This window comes from Agrilus planipennis, unplaced genomic scaffold, assembly GCF_000699045.2.
Source record: "Agrilus planipennis isolate EAB-ADULT unplaced genomic scaffold, Apla_2.0 scaffold369, whole genome shotgun sequence".
NCBI classification, from domain to species: domain Eukaryota; kingdom Metazoa; phylum Arthropoda; class Insecta; order Coleoptera; family Buprestidae; genus Agrilus; species Agrilus planipennis.
In genome coordinates, this window is record NW_020439020.1 from 89,383 (window position 1) to 104,636 (window position 15,254).

Here is a 15,254-nt window from a genome sequence, read left to right on the forward strand (position 1 = left end):
TTATCAATAAAAATTACAATTGCAATTAAGACTAACAAAAATTTAAATCGAAAACATGGTTAGAATATAAAAGAAAATATGAATACAACTGTTCTATGAGAAAATGTCTATTTTAGTTATCTACAGAACGCGATCGACTTCTCGATTTGCTTCTTTCCTTACTGGCAGAACGAGAACGTGAACGAGAGCGGGACCTGTCTTTGGATGGTTCTCGTGACCTGGACCTTTTGGATTCAGATGGGGACCTGGAACGGGACTTTGAACGTTCAGCAGATCGTTTCCTTGAATTTGAACGAGAATGATTTCTTTCTGGGGACTTTTTGCGAGAGTTAGATCTCGACCTCGATTTGGATTCACGCTCCTTTGAGGGGGTGTGCGATTTCGATTTTGACTTATACGATCGACTTCGGGAACGGGATCTCGACCTAGAACGGCTGTTTGAACCAGAACGGGACCGTGACTTCTTAGAACGGCTACGTGAACGACTTACACTGTATGAATAGGATCGCTTACGACCTTTGTTGCCCCTATCTTCAATTAGCTTAATTCGTCGACCGTTCAGTTCGGTATTGTCCAATTTTTCAATGGCATTTTTCATATCAGAATAATTGGCGAATTCGACGACGCCTTCGTTCTTGTGTTGTTTATGGGCATCGGCATATGTTACTTCTCCAGCCTGTCTCATATAATCTTTTAGATCTTGCCAGCTGATGCGAGAGGAGAGGTTTTCAACAATAACACGGTAGTTCGTGCGAGTGGGAGGTCCATACCTTTCATGGGAGCGGTGGTCGCTGCGGCTAGACCACTGGTCGCGACCTCTGGGTGTCCCTCTTGCCCGTTCGACAGTCACACGCTCCCCTAAAAGTTTTTTACCGTTTAATTCATAAACTGCATCGTCGGCATCACGATAATCATCAAATTCAACAAAGCCATAGCCATTTTTAATAAGAATATCACGCATACGGCCGTAGCCTCTAAAAAAACGCTCCAGATCTCGCTCGGTTGTCCTGTACGGCAGTCCTCCTACATAAACTCGTGAACCTACCATAATGTTTTGTTATAATTTAAACCTACTGTAATTTACTTTAATCTAGGGATCCAGGTTCTCTTTAAATTTTTGTCGATCCTCCGTTAAATAAGCTACTTCGCAAAGATAAAGACCATGTGCTGCAACAGTTTTAATTCGAGGATTCCACGACCGATGTGACGGAATTTCTATCATAAACTTTATATCTTTAGGAGTCACAATACCTTTTGCTACAGCAATCAACGATGCCACGGTTCGACGTACCTATACAAATAAGAAACAAAATTGTACTAAAAATCTACAAATACCTTTTCTGATGTTTAATTTACTGCGCGGAAGGCAGCCATTTTGGTACGTTTCCCTCCAGTCCAACCCGTCTAGTGAGGTTAAGAAACGTGTTGGAACAGTAAAAAAACCTAGTAAGTGCTCGATCGACTATCAAAAATAGGTATAGTAATAAAAATATATTTACTTTTTTCGCAAAACGACACTATATCACCAATACATGAACTTGCTACTAAAAAATAATAACTTGATCATCCACAGCTGCACACTTCTCCACAATAATATGGCGGAAGAATAATCGAGAGCTTCCATTGCTGCCAAAGCTTTGTTTTCTTTTTAATTTTTCATTTCAACTAAAGCTTAGGTACGTGTACATATGACAATTATTTTAAGAAAATCTCTCGTATTCGCATTTTTTAGCGTTATGTACATAAAAAAGGCTAACTTCGAAACAAGTGCCTTATTTTAACAACAATATAATTACACAAGTGCGTAAGAGCATTTTTCATTACATATGGCAACACTGCTTTAATTACGATAAAATCGCAGTCCGTTACGTGGCGCCACCATACTACGTAAAGCTTAATTATTATGAGGAAATTCAAAATAATTTTTTAAATTACGGAAATTTAAATATTAATCATAACTTACTTGCTTATATAAAAAACCAGTTGACTTGACGACCACTTCATAATATTTGTAGTTTAAAGTTGATGAGATGCAAGATGGATGCTTGTAAGTAGGAAGAGGCTTTTCATAAATTTCTAATTTCTCTATATTTCTTCTAGTAACTTTATTTGGGTGTAACGTCTCTCGCCCCATAAAACTCCTAAAGTCGTGCTCCCCCTCAAATAACTTGGCAGCCTTTTGAGCTGTATCTAAATCAAAGTCCTTAGCACTAAAGAAAAACAAATTAATAATTCCATTATTCTCAATTTTATTTCAACGTACCATATATATAAACATCTATCATAATCTTCAATTGGAATATATTCCGTTAAAATAGAATTTTTGTAATTATTTATCACTGCCAATTTATATAAATAGGTTCTTGAAATTGCATTGTAACGACAATGGAAAGTTGTTGGTACAATAAAAGTCTTCAGAATTCTTACAGGAACATTCACTTTATTAAAAAATTTATTAATGCCAAAGGTTATATGCTCCGGGTCAAATGCAGTTTTGTGGTGCTTTAGATCTACATGTACAGTGGAATTTATACAATGAACTCCCGCATCTGTTCTGAAAGTAACAAGAAATATTAATTTTTAAGCTCTTGATTTATATTGCTAGTACCTGCTTGATATGATAACTTGTGGTTCGTTGACGGGCCGTAACTTTTTNACAATACTTAAAATCGTCTTTAATTTTTTTTGCATCTCTCTTGCCTCATTTCTATACTTTATTATGTCAACTTCAAGAAAAAAAACTGACATACTTTCATAGGAGACTGGAAAATAAAATATTTTCTTTTGACTTTTTTTTGTCACTCTAATGTACACTGCGGCGAATTATCGCGACAACTGGTTCAGTTGTCATTCGTGAGATGAGTTTACCAGTGATCCTATATTGGTAATCATATAATCTCTTAATTTTCTTTAAAAAGTTTAGTAAAATGCAATTTTTCATATAGGTTATATTTTTTCAATTTTAGGTTAGAGAACTAAGCACAGATCATGAAGGAAGAAATTTAGACTTCAACCAATGGCAACGTTGTTCAATGGTCACATGACTTGAAGACCTCCCGTGTTTATTTTGGACTTCTAACCAGTTTCGACGTTTGAGATATTCACAAGATCAGAAGTAATCGAGAGTTGTGTCTGTGTTAATGTAATTATGTGTAACGGAGTAATACTTTTTTTTAGACTTATTCGACAGTGAACAGTGGCACAAAAAAATAGAAATTGTCTCGTAGTAATACTTCTTCACGATTCATTGTAGTATCGTATAAACCACCATGACAAAAATTCATGCGCCCTTGCGTTGTAATTTATAAAAATGCTGTTTTATCCGTTGAAAGTTAAAAATATCTGGGTTTTTAATGACTGAACTGAACTAAAACGGGAAGTGCAACTGTGCAATTTCGTTGAAGAGGCTTGAAATTAGGTATCTTCCACCGGCGTGATTTGTATTCATGCTAGGGGTTTTAAAGCGACGTTGGAAGCCCAAAAGGTAATTTTACAATATTTACATTTCTTTTTTTGGTTAAATATGACGTGTGAGAATCTTATTTTTATATATCTATTGATCCACGTTAGTGCAGTCTACTTGCACCGTTTTGCAGTTGTATTTCTTCAGCTGTTGTAGTAATAATAATAATAATAAGGGGTCAAACTTTTACACTAGCAGGAAGTCCGAACATATTAATTACGAAATTTATACTGTTCGTTGTTTAATAGGTATATATAACGATGGGTTATGCAAAGGTATTTTAAATCATAAAATAGAAAAATAGGTAGCTAGTTGGGTTTGTTCCTCAATTCAGTTAGAAAACAATAAGAGAACGCAACCAAAATGGTTTTGTATAAATGGTTTAAACTTGTAGATGGCGTTAGTGAGTAAACAATGTGATGTTGTGTAGTATAGATGTGGTGTAAGTGTTTCCTTTTAATTTGAATTTGATTGTTAAATATTCAATATTTAACTAATTGTTGTAATAAGAAGCTGTTCCGGTAAGTCTTGGTTACTTTTTTTTTTGAAAATTACAATCTGGAATAGATACTTACTTATTTATGTGTTTTTATAAGTTTTGACTGTTCCCGACAAGCGTCATTGAAAATGGCCGACGATTATTTTATGTATCTTACAATCAAATTATTATTAAACGTTAAATAGTAAAATCGATATCGATATTATCTCACTGTAATGCCAACTTTATGTTAATTGTATATTTACTTAAAATTGCTGCTCCTAAAAGAATTTACCTCATACCTATTCTACCTACCTAATACATTTTATCTCAACAATGTGACACGTTACTTACTATAAAAAAATATCGTATTAAATCTGCTAATTATTATTTTAACTTTTTGGCACAAAATGTAGATGCCTAATCCGGTTAAGAAGAATCTCACAAAATATAAAACGATTCTGTTGTTTACATTATTATGTGGTACCTATTTAAGTATATGAAAAGCGGCAATCATTATAGGTATTTAATTGGGTTTGATTGTAAAAAGGTACAATAAAATGACAATATGCACCACGTGATCTAGATTTCGGGGCAGAACGAAGATCACTTATTTACTGATTACAAGTTTAGCTATTTAACTCATGTTTCAGTGTCTTGGAGAGCGGCACCGAAGGGTCGACGAACTCCTGCAGCAGCAGGTCGAACTTCGGTGTTCGTACGCTCCAGACGGCGTGACGCCTCTTTCAGCGTGTCGTATAATTTCACTTCGTGAAATATATGCCAACTGGAAGTACCTTTCTTTTAAAAATGAGCTGTTTTTTTTTAATTGCCTGCGTAATATCTAGGTAGGTTTTTTCTTTTAATAGTTCATTTTTTGGAAATAAAATGGGTCAGTACGTAGGTACCGTACGTTGTTAAGTACCAAGTGTTATTATTATTAGAATTTTTAAAAATATTCTCTTCACTGTAAGTTAATTCTTATTTTAAAATGTTGGCGCGTGTTCAAAATCGAAACACTTGTCGACATTCGCTGTTGCCTTTTCATTAATTGCTTGTATTTTTGTTTCTTGAACCACGTCATCTGAAAATATCACCTAATAATCCTTCTCTAAAAACTTTCCTAAACTACCCAAACTCTCAAAAACTTTTGAACAAAGCGTAGCACCTCAAAATTAGATTTACCTATACAACTTTATTATTTGTATGTAAAGATCGCAAGAAGTATTTAAGTATACGAATTTTTCTATATCACGACGTATTTTTCAAAAAGGTGATGCTGATGTTTGATGATTGCATGTACGAGTAGAAAATTCTTATTCTTGTTTCTTAACTCGCCACTAGTGTATGCTACCGATTTAAAATAATCAAAAAGTCGTAAAATTACCGTATAAAAAGTTTACGATTAATTGTTTGTTTTAAATTTTTTAGGTTGCACTATCAATAAATGCAGATAAAAACATGGTACATTTACCATTACGTATTGTAATACATATTAAATGTGACTTGTTGACTGCACGTAATATTATAACAGGTACTTCGTGTCGTAAGTTATACATATGTACATTAGGGTGAGCCAAAAAAAAAAAAACGGACATTTCCAAAATCGAAAATCAGGTTTTTTTTTATTTTCTTTTTTCGTTGTTTTACTATTTTCTACAACAGAAAGATCGTGAAGCGACATCTGAGCATGAATGTACTCAACCGTCAATAACATTACAATACTTAAAATCGTCTTTAATTTTTTTTGCATCTCTCTTGCCTCATTTCTATACTTTATTATGTCAACTTCAAGAAAAAAAACTGACATACTTTCATAGGAGACTGGAAAATAAAATATTTTCTTTTGACTTTTTTTTGTCACTCTAATGTACACTGCGGCGAATTATCGCGACAACTGGTTCAGTTGTCATTCGTGAGATGAGTTTACCAGTGATCCTATATTGGTAATCATTTAAACTCTTATTAACCTTGTAAAATGAAAATTTTAAAAGAACGTAAAAATGGTTAAAGAAGGCGTTTTTCTTCTCTCACATTAGTTAATCTTTACAATTTCAGCTAAAAGAAATAGGTAGGTACTCAACAATATTGTAGATTTAGAAATTTGCTTCGAAATAGTTTTACTGCTAAAATTTTCCGTAATTAATCGTCAATGAGAGTGGTCTTAAATTTCGTTAGATATTTCATTTGTTTTTCTTAAATCATTCTGGTCGGAGCCACTCAAAGCTTTGTTGATTGCTTCTTGTATAAAACTGGACAAATACTGAGACACAACTGGACTAATGTCGTTCAGGAAATCGGCCACAACATCCGTCAAAAGCTCGCTAACAAGTTTACTGAAGTCTTCGTTATTTGTTAATCCGGTAATTTGTACCTATTTATGAAAAAAATAATCATTTTAGTCAGGGAATCGCTTTCGTAATTATAAAAATTTAAAAATAAAATAATAATAAATTTACATTAATACTTCCGATACTGTATCCCAGATTCAAGGTTTCAATTGATATAGGGTTTGATAAAGATACTTTGCCGTTTCCCGTAGCTTCAATGCCACTGACTTGCAAACTGGAATAAATTATTAAATAACAGTTATTAGCGGTAAGGACAATCAATTTTCATTAAGCATTACAAACTGTTATAGTAAGAAGGATTTATGTAGCTATGCAGTAATTTGCCACTAACCTTAGGTTACCCTTTCCGTAGATGGGAATAAACGAAATACTACCATCAATGTCATAGTCTGTTGTTAATTTTAATTCGGGAAGTTTTATGGTAAACGAGAGTGTTCGTCTTAATACAGAAAGTGACAGGGATGTAGCCACGAAGTCCGAAAATCCTCCAACATTTAAATTTGAAAGAACTCCGCTGAATCTAAAATACATTTTTTTTTTATTAGTACTTTTTGATATTTCTAACTTATTTATTTATGTTTATTTCTTACTTTATGTTAGAACGTTCAATGCTGATGTTCCTTTCTTCTACGCTTGCGGGGTCATAGGCGGCTAACTTTTCACTCAGGTCATTAAGAGTACTATTGATAAGGTTCGTTCCTGTCGCAAACACCTGGGGAGATGTTGGATTCTTTTTGTAATCTGAAATTAATTTAATAATGAAACATGTAGATTTTTATTGGATGATATGCACCCATATACACGGATAGGTACTTAAACAATCAGATGACATTATTACCTCTAAAGTCACTGTAATTTCAATAAGTAATTGTTTCTAATACGGTGTATTAAAAACCCTTAATTGTCGTAAAAATCTAGTAGAAATTAAATTACATGTCAATAAAAAAAGTCAATGAATTTGTTATTAAAAAAACCTGCAGGTATTGAAACAAAATCATTAATATCTTAACTTTTTTTTTTCCAGTAATTGCGGTTCGTTGAAAAGGTGTAATCTATCATCGTTCAGGTTGATAAAACATATTTTAACTACTTAAGTAAGGAATTTACATTTGCGATAGAAATATGTATACCTAATTCGAATAAAAATAAAACACTTAACGATTACACTGATCAAGATGGTTGACCGACCAACATAATGAATTGTTTTATAAAGAAGTAGGTACGCGATATAACTACTTGTCAACCATTTTTTACGTTTCCTAGCGCTGGCTTGGCTCGATTTTGCTCACTTATGCTGGCTAAAACATGTACAGGATACGTCGTGGGTATACTTTAGGTTTCACACGTAATATGCTCGAAATGTGTTCGTAAGAATTTACGGGATTGGCTCTCTGATTGTCGATTAAGTTCATCTTTTGCAATAGGAGAGAACAGGAGATTATTATTTCTGGTGAATAAAAGCGCAGGGTTCAACACCCACAATAAAAGAAAATGTCGTTAAGTAGGTACATTGGAAAAATACGAACTCAAGAACCTCAACCACACGATAAGCGCCATTCCTACAGCGTCCTTTCGGACGATTCTCGAAATTGTACGAAGAAGAGCAACCGTACAAGTTTGGATTTCGTTATTCCTCATTCGTCTGAACCTATCGAAAGCTTTAGTAGCACTTTTTGGCTCGCATCTCGAGGAATGAATATCTTTTAGTAAAGGGCACAAATGTAGTCGTTTTTGAAAACTTTAGGAAATCTCTTAAAGCTTTGAATATCTTAAAGAAATGTTCCCAAAAATTACAGATGAGTTAAAAATCCATGCTACAAATTTTCACTAATTTTCTAGGAAATGCCACATATGAAAAATTGTAAACGATACGATTGAAGCGTAAAATACACATTTTTAAATGTATCAAATTATGTATGTACTTATATGGTATATATAACTTACAGGCAGCCAAAGGTTTTAACTCGTTCAATTTTTCTAACGATTTTCTGATGTCTGATTCATAATCGTTAGCGCCAAAGGCAATATTGACGAAGGCGAGAATGAACACAAAACGAAACATTTTCTTGCACAATTAAAACACACTGTGGTTATGCGTATTCCAACAAGATTGCCTTTATATAACAGACATCCTATAGAAGCGCTTCAAATTTTTTCATTTTATCACGCCAGAAAAACACTCGATGTGTTATCATTTCAACTTTGCAACAATGAGAAAATATGACGATAATTTTGTGTTTATCGGAAAATCGTATTTACGATTTGTAAGTTCGAAAACACTTGGACGTTAAGTTTAAAAGTTAACAATAATGTTTATTCGTTAACCGTAAGTTCATATTAAACCTTACCCAATTCTACAATCGACATACGTACATACACACCTAGTTGGTTGTAAAGTTTGTTGTGTTATAGTAAATCCAACGAAACAATTTCAATCACGATCTTCCAGGATTTCTTTTTATAATAAACAGAATCTGGTTAACACGTATTTTTACATAATTTACCTTTTTTAGTTTAATTCGTGTTTGCGAAAATGCCTACAGTTCTCCTCTGCCCGTCTAATATGGGAGCAAAATTTAGATAATGCAGAAAACAAATGGAAGACCGATGGGTAATTTTAATTTTGTTCTTAAATTATCGTTAGCTCCAAGTATTGTACATTGTTGTGCTTACTCTGCAGGGCAAAAGCAATAAGTTGTGTGGTAATGAGGGGTTTGCTCGTTGTCGGGAGATATCTTAGCAAGAAAATAATAATAGTAATCGTAAAGGTTGCCGAGCGGCAGGATTCGTGCACGCTCCGGGTGAAAATAAAGTAAAACTAATTTTCTTTGCTTGACTATATTTTTACTAAGCGTCCAACGACTAAGTAAACGATACAATTATAAAAAAAAGGAATAGGATGATTGTCTATTCATTGCTGAAATGTAATTCCTAGGTACATTGATGCAACGTAAAGAGGTGGACGAATGCGTCGTGGCGAAGTACAGAATGAAATAACCTTGTAATAACGAATAAAAACGCGAAAAAGCACAATAAAGCATCGGCCTACACGTAACAAGACAGTACCATAAACTTGCATCCTACATGGTTGACTCGCGGACATGTGTTTTATCTGTGCCAGTTATTCTGGTGTACGTTCAAACTCTGCTTCTACGAATCTGCTTACGTTTAAAATAATGTCTACCTACTTAAGATTAGTTGCGATAATAGAAGATAGAAAACGAGGTATAATCATAATAATTCCGGCAAATTGTGGTAGATTAATTCGACGCTACGTGTTATCAAAAGTTAAAAATAGCTTTTAGGGTTAGGAGGCTTAGGTGTCCCGAAGAAAAAGAAAAAAAGAAATGAAACTTTTACTCTTGTCGCTTTGATGAAGAAACGTCTTAGAATTTAAGAGCAACGTCTTCAAATTACAAACAGATGCAGTTCAAGTTTAGTAGATAAATGTGGTATCTAATTGCATAATAATGTTAAGCTTTGCGGTGTAATAAGATAATCCTTAGGATAGGAGTCGACCACAAGCAGTCTTTCAGTAACGTTAACTAGTTAACTTAATGAAATTACCGATGACCAGCAGGTGCTCTTTCTTCTTAACTGGAATAGTGGTAAGTAACTAACTGGAAATGCGAATGCGCTGTTATTTTTATGGATTTGTTCGGCACGGGAACCAGTCTTCTGGTCTTTCTAAGTATTACATAGGTAGGTACGTACGGAGTAATTCTACCGGTCTTACAGTGCTGGTTTGCTTTATACGTCCAAACGCCCTGCAAGGTTAATTTTCTTCGAGGAAGTTGTCGTACAAACCATACCTGCAGCTGACTGAATTGAACTTGCATGTGTTGTATCACATATTTCGTACGGTTTAATATCCATACGTAATCCTTTACTTGTCAATCACTACTTTAAAAATCCCACAATAGGCCAAGTACTAAAATCTCACTGATTCATTCATATCGCGGATATTATTTGCTTTGGATTTTACGAGAGATATCGATGGATGGCGATGACCTGTTAAATATTTCTGTACCTATTTTCCTTTATTGACAATTGTGCATGTGCAGCTATGATCACTGATCACAGTCAATCATATTCCTTGACAAAATTAATGTAGCAGTAAGTCAAACGTATCCAATTATTGTCGATGATAACAATCTGGATAAGTAATAGTGTGAAATATGAAATTGATTAAAAAAAAGAGAGGAATTTAATGAGTAATTACGTGCACGGTGAACAGGAAGTTGCCTATGAGAGGTCTGGTCATGTTCTGTTAAAGGAACAAATTCAGTAAAAATCTGAAATTTTAGAAATATTGAAATCGTAGCTTCTGTAAGCCGCGCATTTGTGGTAGTACAATCTGAGTAGCGTACCTACGACACTATTGGAATGTTTTCCACGAATGCAATTTCGAGCATGTAGAAATAGATATGCAAAAATAGACGTACATACATTCGTATGAATCACTGCTCGAACGTTCACGCTCGTTTGTTTTCTGTTTTTGCATTATTATTAGAATATAATTCTGCCGTTGCGGATCACTTTCCTCACTCTCCTTTTTCCTTTTTATTTTGCATTGATATTACACGTATAATATATTATCAATTTATCGCTGCATCAAGGCCGATTTTTTGCGTTAATACTACAGTCAAGTCGTGAGCAAGACATCTGCAAGGCATTCACACTTTGTGGTAAGGTGACGATGTTATCGTCAACACTATTACAGGATCCGCAGCGAACATGTGCGCATTCGTGAAAATTGCGATTGTTTTGAACGAGGAAGAAGAAATATTGTTTTCTAAAACTCTTCTGCGATATTGGATTCGATTCGCCCTACATCGACAGTCTTGATCGTCTTAAAAATGATCGCCACGATCATGACCGCGGCTTGACTTGACCGTGTCCTTCCAATGAGAATGAAATTGTTGACTCGGCCGTGACTGAACTTTGCCCATCACGTTTAATGTGAATCGGACTTTAGCCTGATAAAAAGTAACCGTTCTCCAGAAAGAGACAGTAGTTAGATTGCGAATTGAGAAATACCCATGGTTATGCTGTATCCCTTCGTCCTTTGGACGGGATCAACTAGATGTGTAAGTATAATGTGGTGCTCTCAAAAATTTAACGGATAGTCAGCTACACGAATATTATAGAGTTTAATGTAATTCTAATATTCTGCCGAAACAACACGGTCAAGTCTCAATAAAAAGTAGTGAAACCGAGCCTACTGTTATATTAATTTAAATAAGTGTTGATTCACAAAGTTTTCGATTATAATTGATATATTGGTTGATGTGTATGCAATNCCATTTTGGTACGTTTCCCTCCAGTCCAACCCGTCTAGTGAGGTTAAGAAACGTGTTGGAACAGTAAAAAAACCTAGTAAGTGCTCGATCGACTATCAAAAATAGGTATAGTAATAAAAATATATTTACTTTTTTCGCAAAACGACACTATATCACCAATACATGAACTTGCTACTAAAAAATAATAACTTGATCATCCACAGCTGCACACTTCTCCACAATAATATGGCGGAAGAATAATCGAGAGCTTCCATTGCTGCCAAAGCTTTGTTTTCTTTTTAATTTTTCATTTCAACTAAAGCTTAGGTACGTGTACATATGACAATTATTTTAAGAAAATCTCTCGTATTCGCATTTTTTAGCGTTATGTACATAAAAAAGGCTAACTTCGAAACAAGTGCCTTATTTTAACAACAATATAATTACACAAGTGCGTAAGAGCATTTTTCATTACATATGGCAACACTGCTTTAATTACGATAAAATCGCAGTCCGTTACGTGGCGCCACCATACTACGTAAAGCTTAATTATTATGAGGAAATTCAAAATAATTTTTTAAATTACGGAAATTTAAATATTAATCATAACTTACTTGCTTATATAAAAAACCAGTTGACTTGACGACCACTTCATAATATTTGTAGTTTAAAGTTGATGAGATGCAAGATGGATGCTTGTAAGTAGGAAGAGGCTTTTCATAAATTTCTAATTTCTCTATATTTCTTCTAGTAACTTTATTTGGGTGTAACGTCTCTCGCCCCATAAAACTCCTAAAGTCGTGCTCCCCCTCAAATAACTTGGCAGCCTTTTGAGCTGTATCTAAATCAAAGTCCTTAGCACTAAAGAAAAACAAATTAATAATTCCATTATTCTCAATTTTATTTCAACGTACCATATATATAAACATCTATCATAATCTTCAATTGGAATATATTCCGTTAAAATAGAATTTTTGTAATTATTTATCACTGCCAATTTATATAAATAGGTTCTTGAAATTGCATTGTAACGACAATGGAAAGTTGTTGGTACAATAAAAGTCTTCAGAATTCTTACAGGAACATTCACTTTATTAAAAAATTTATTAATGCCAAAGGTTATATGCTCCGGGTCAAATGCAGTTTTGTGGTGCTTTAGATCTACATGTACAGTGGAATTTATACAATGAACTCCCGCATCTGTTCTGAAAGTAACAAGAAATATTAATTTTTAAGCTCTTGATTTATATTGCTAGTACCTGCTTGATATGATAACTTGTGGTTCGTTGACGGGCCGTAACTTTTTTAAACCTATTTCAAGTAATCCTTGTACAGTATTGAGATCATCTGTTCTACCATTTGAAGCTATAATTTGACGTTGTACCCCCCTAAAAATATTAAAGTTTATTTTTGTTTCGCTAGAATAGAGTTGAATTTATTGTACTTAAAAGAAGTTCCAATGTACGATACGTGTAGTAAATATCTTAACATTTTCTTTAAAAAGTTTAGTAAAATGCAATTTTTCATATAGGTTATATTTTTTCAATTTTAGGTTAGAGAACTAAGCACAGATCATGAAGGAAGAAATTTAGACTTCAACCAATGGCAACGTTGTTCAATGGTCACATGACTTGAAGACCTCCCGTGTTTATTTTGGACTTCTAACCAGTTTCGACGTTTGAGATATTCACAAGATCAGAAGTAATCGAGAGTTGTGTCTGTGTTAATGTAATTATGTGTAACGGAGTAATACTTTTTTTTAGACTTATTCGACAGTGAACAGTGGCACAAAAAAATAGAAATTGTCTCGTAGTAATACTTCTTCACGATTCATTGTAGTATCGTATAAACCACCATGACAAAAATTCATGCGCCCTTGCGTTGTAATTTATAAAAATGCTGTTTTATCCGTTGAAAGTTAAAAATATCTGGGTTTTTAATGACTGAACTGAACTAAAACGGGAAGTGCAACTGTGCAATTTCGTTGAAGAGGCTTGAAATTAGGTATCTTCCACCGGCGTGATTTGTATTCATGCTAGGGGTTTTAAAGCGACGTTGGAAGCCCAAAAGGTAATTTTACAATATTTACATTTCTTTTTTTGGTTAAATATGACGTGTGAGAATCTTATTTTTATATATCTATTGATCCACGTTAGTGCAGTCTACTTGCACCGTTTTGCAGTTGTATTTCTTCAGCTGTTGTAGTAATAATAATAATAATAAGGGGTCAAACTTTTACACTAGCAGGAAGTCCGAACATATTAATTACGAAATTTATACTGTTCGTTGTTTAATAGGTATATATAACGATGGGTTATGCAAAGGTATTTTAAATCATAAAATAGAAAAATAGGTAGCTAGTTGGGTTTGTTCCTCAATTCAGTTAGAAAACAATAAGAGAACGCAACCAAAATGGTTTTGTATAAATGGTTTAAACTTGTAGATGGCGTTAGTGAGTAAACAATGTGATGTTGTGTAGTATAGATGTGGTGTAAGTGTTTCCTTTTAATTTGAATTTGATTGTTAAATATTCAATATTTAACTAATTGTTGTAATAAGAAGCTGTTCCGGTAAGTCTTGGTTACTTTTTTTTTTGAAAATTACAATCTGGAATAGATACTTACTTATTTATGTGTTTTTATAAGTTTTGACTGTTCCCGACAAGCGTCATTGAAAATGGCCGACGATTATTTTATGTATCTTACAATCAAATTATTATTAAACGTTAAATAGTAAAATCGATATCGATATTATCTCACTGTAATGCCAACTTTATGTTAATTGTATATTTACTTAAAATTGCTGCTCCTAAAAGAATTTACCTCATACCTATTCTACCTACCTAATACATTTTATCTCAACAATGTGACACGTTACTTACTATAAAAAAATATCGTATTAAATCTGCTAATTATTATTTTAACTTTTTGGCACAAAATGTAGATGCCTAATCCGGTTAAGAAGAATCTCACAAAATATAAAACGATTCTGTTGTTTACATTATTATGTGGTACCTATTTAAGTATATGAAAAGCGGCAATCATTATAGGTATTTAATTGGGTTTGATTGTAAAAAGGTACAATAAAATGACAATATGCACCACGTGATCTAGATTTCGGGGCAGAACGAAGATCACTTATTTACTGATTACAAGTTTAGCTATTTAACTCATGTTTCAGTGTCTTGGAGAGCGGCACCGAAGGGTCGACGAACTCCTGCAGCAGCAGGTCGAACTTCGGTGTTCGTACGCTCCAGACGGCGTGACGCCTCTTTCAGCGTGTCGTATAATTTCACTTCGTGAAATATATGCCAACTGGAAGTACCTTTCTTTTAAAAATGAGCTGTTTTTTTTTAATTGCCTGCGTAATATCTAGGTAGGTTTTTTCTTTTAATAGTTCATTTTTTGGAAATAAAATGGGTCAGTACGTAGGTACCGTACGTTGTTAAGTACCAAGTGTTATTATTATTAGAATTTTTAAAAATATTCTCTTCACTGTAAGTTAATTCTTATTTTAAAATGTTGGCGCGTGTTCAAAATCGAAACACTTGTCGACATTCGCTGTTGCCTTTTCATTAATTGCTTGTATTTTTGTTTCTTGAACCACGTCATCTGAAAATATCACCTAATAATCCTTCTCTAAAAACTTTCCTAAACTACCCAAACTCTCAAAAACGCTGA

The 15,254-nt window shown here is 33.7% G+C and overlaps 5 protein-coding genes across 6 annotated transcripts in view; 1 reads left to right on the forward strand and 4 right to left on the reverse strand.

Moving 5' to 3' along the window:
• Positions 1-71: 71 nt before the first annotated feature.
• Positions 72-1,516, reverse strand: LOC108743244 (serine/arginine-rich splicing factor 4). The gene is made up of 3 exons (XM_025976251.1): positions 1,500-1,516; positions 1,336-1,404; positions 72-858 (listed from the first exon to the last, which is right to left on the reverse strand). Exon 3 carries the CDS (start codon positions 683-685, stop codon positions 113-115), a length of 573 nt encoding a protein of 190 aa, XP_025832036.1. The 5' UTR covers positions 686-858; positions 1,336-1,404; positions 1,500-1,516; the 3' UTR covers positions 72-112.
• LOC112904945 (tRNA pseudouridine synthase-like 1) lies at positions 1,068-2,691 on the reverse strand. The gene is made up of 4 exons (XM_025976260.1): positions 2,609-2,691; positions 2,264-2,554; positions 1,964-2,210; positions 1,068-1,291 (listed from the first exon to the last, which is right to left on the reverse strand). Exons 1-4 carry the CDS (start codon positions 2,689-2,691, stop codon positions 1,091-1,093), a joined length of 822 nt encoding a protein of 273 aa, XP_025832045.1. The 3' UTR covers positions 1,068-1,090.
• A 2,131-nt stretch (positions 2,692-4,822) lies between these two features.
• LOC108743245 lies at positions 4,823-8,408 on the reverse strand. Its single transcript, XM_018478726.2, has 5 exons — positions 8,237-8,408; positions 6,883-7,033; positions 6,624-6,812; positions 6,401-6,506; positions 4,823-6,315 (listed from the first exon to the last, which is right to left on the reverse strand). Exons 1-5 carry the CDS (start codon positions 8,352-8,354, stop codon positions 6,106-6,108), a joined length of 774 nt encoding a protein of 257 aa, XP_018334228.1. The 5' UTR covers positions 8,355-8,408; the 3' UTR covers positions 4,823-6,105.
• A 3,111-nt stretch (positions 8,409-11,519) lies between these two features.
• LOC108743246 (tRNA pseudouridine synthase-like 1) lies at positions 11,520-13,123 on the reverse strand. Its single transcript, XM_025976261.1, has 5 exons — positions 13,019-13,123; positions 12,834-12,962; positions 12,489-12,779; positions 12,189-12,435; positions 11,520-11,687 (listed from the first exon to the last, which is right to left on the reverse strand). The coding sequence occupies exons 1-5, from the start codon at positions 13,099-13,101 to the stop codon at positions 11,520-11,522; spliced, it is 918 nt and encodes a 305-aa protein (XP_025832046.1). The 5' UTR covers positions 13,102-13,123.
• Positions 13,124-13,556: 433 nt separating this feature from the next.
• Positions 13,557-15,254, forward strand: part of LOC108743243 — a 46,079-nt gene continuing 44,381 nt past the window's right edge. For both annotated transcript variants that reach the window (XM_018478719.2, XM_018478723.2), the window contains exon 1: positions 13,557-13,644. In XM_018478719.2, the coding sequence (XP_018334221.1) occupies positions 13,607-13,644 (38 nt within the window). In that variant the 5' untranslated portion in view covers positions 13,557-13,606. The remainder of the gene's footprint in view (positions 13,645-15,254) is intronic.

Bases quoted from the DNA above. Each gene is read 5' to 3' on its own strand.
- LOC108743244 (XM_025976251.1), bottom strand. From the start codon at position 685: ATGAGACAGGCTGGAGAAGTAACATATGCCGATGCCCATAAACAACAC.
- LOC108743245 (XM_018478726.2), bottom strand. From the start codon at position 8,354: ATGTTTCGTTTTGTGTTCATTCTCGCCTTCGTCAATATTGCCTTTGGC. The intron at 6,813-6,882 runs GTAAGAAATAAA...AATGTATTTTAG, and splicing joins ATTGAACGTTCTAACATAAA to ATTCAGCGGAGTTCTTTCAA. The intron at 6,507-6,623 runs GTTAGTGGCAAA...AATTTATTCCAG, and splicing joins TACGGAAAGGGTAACCTAAG to TTTGCAAGTCAGTGGCATTG.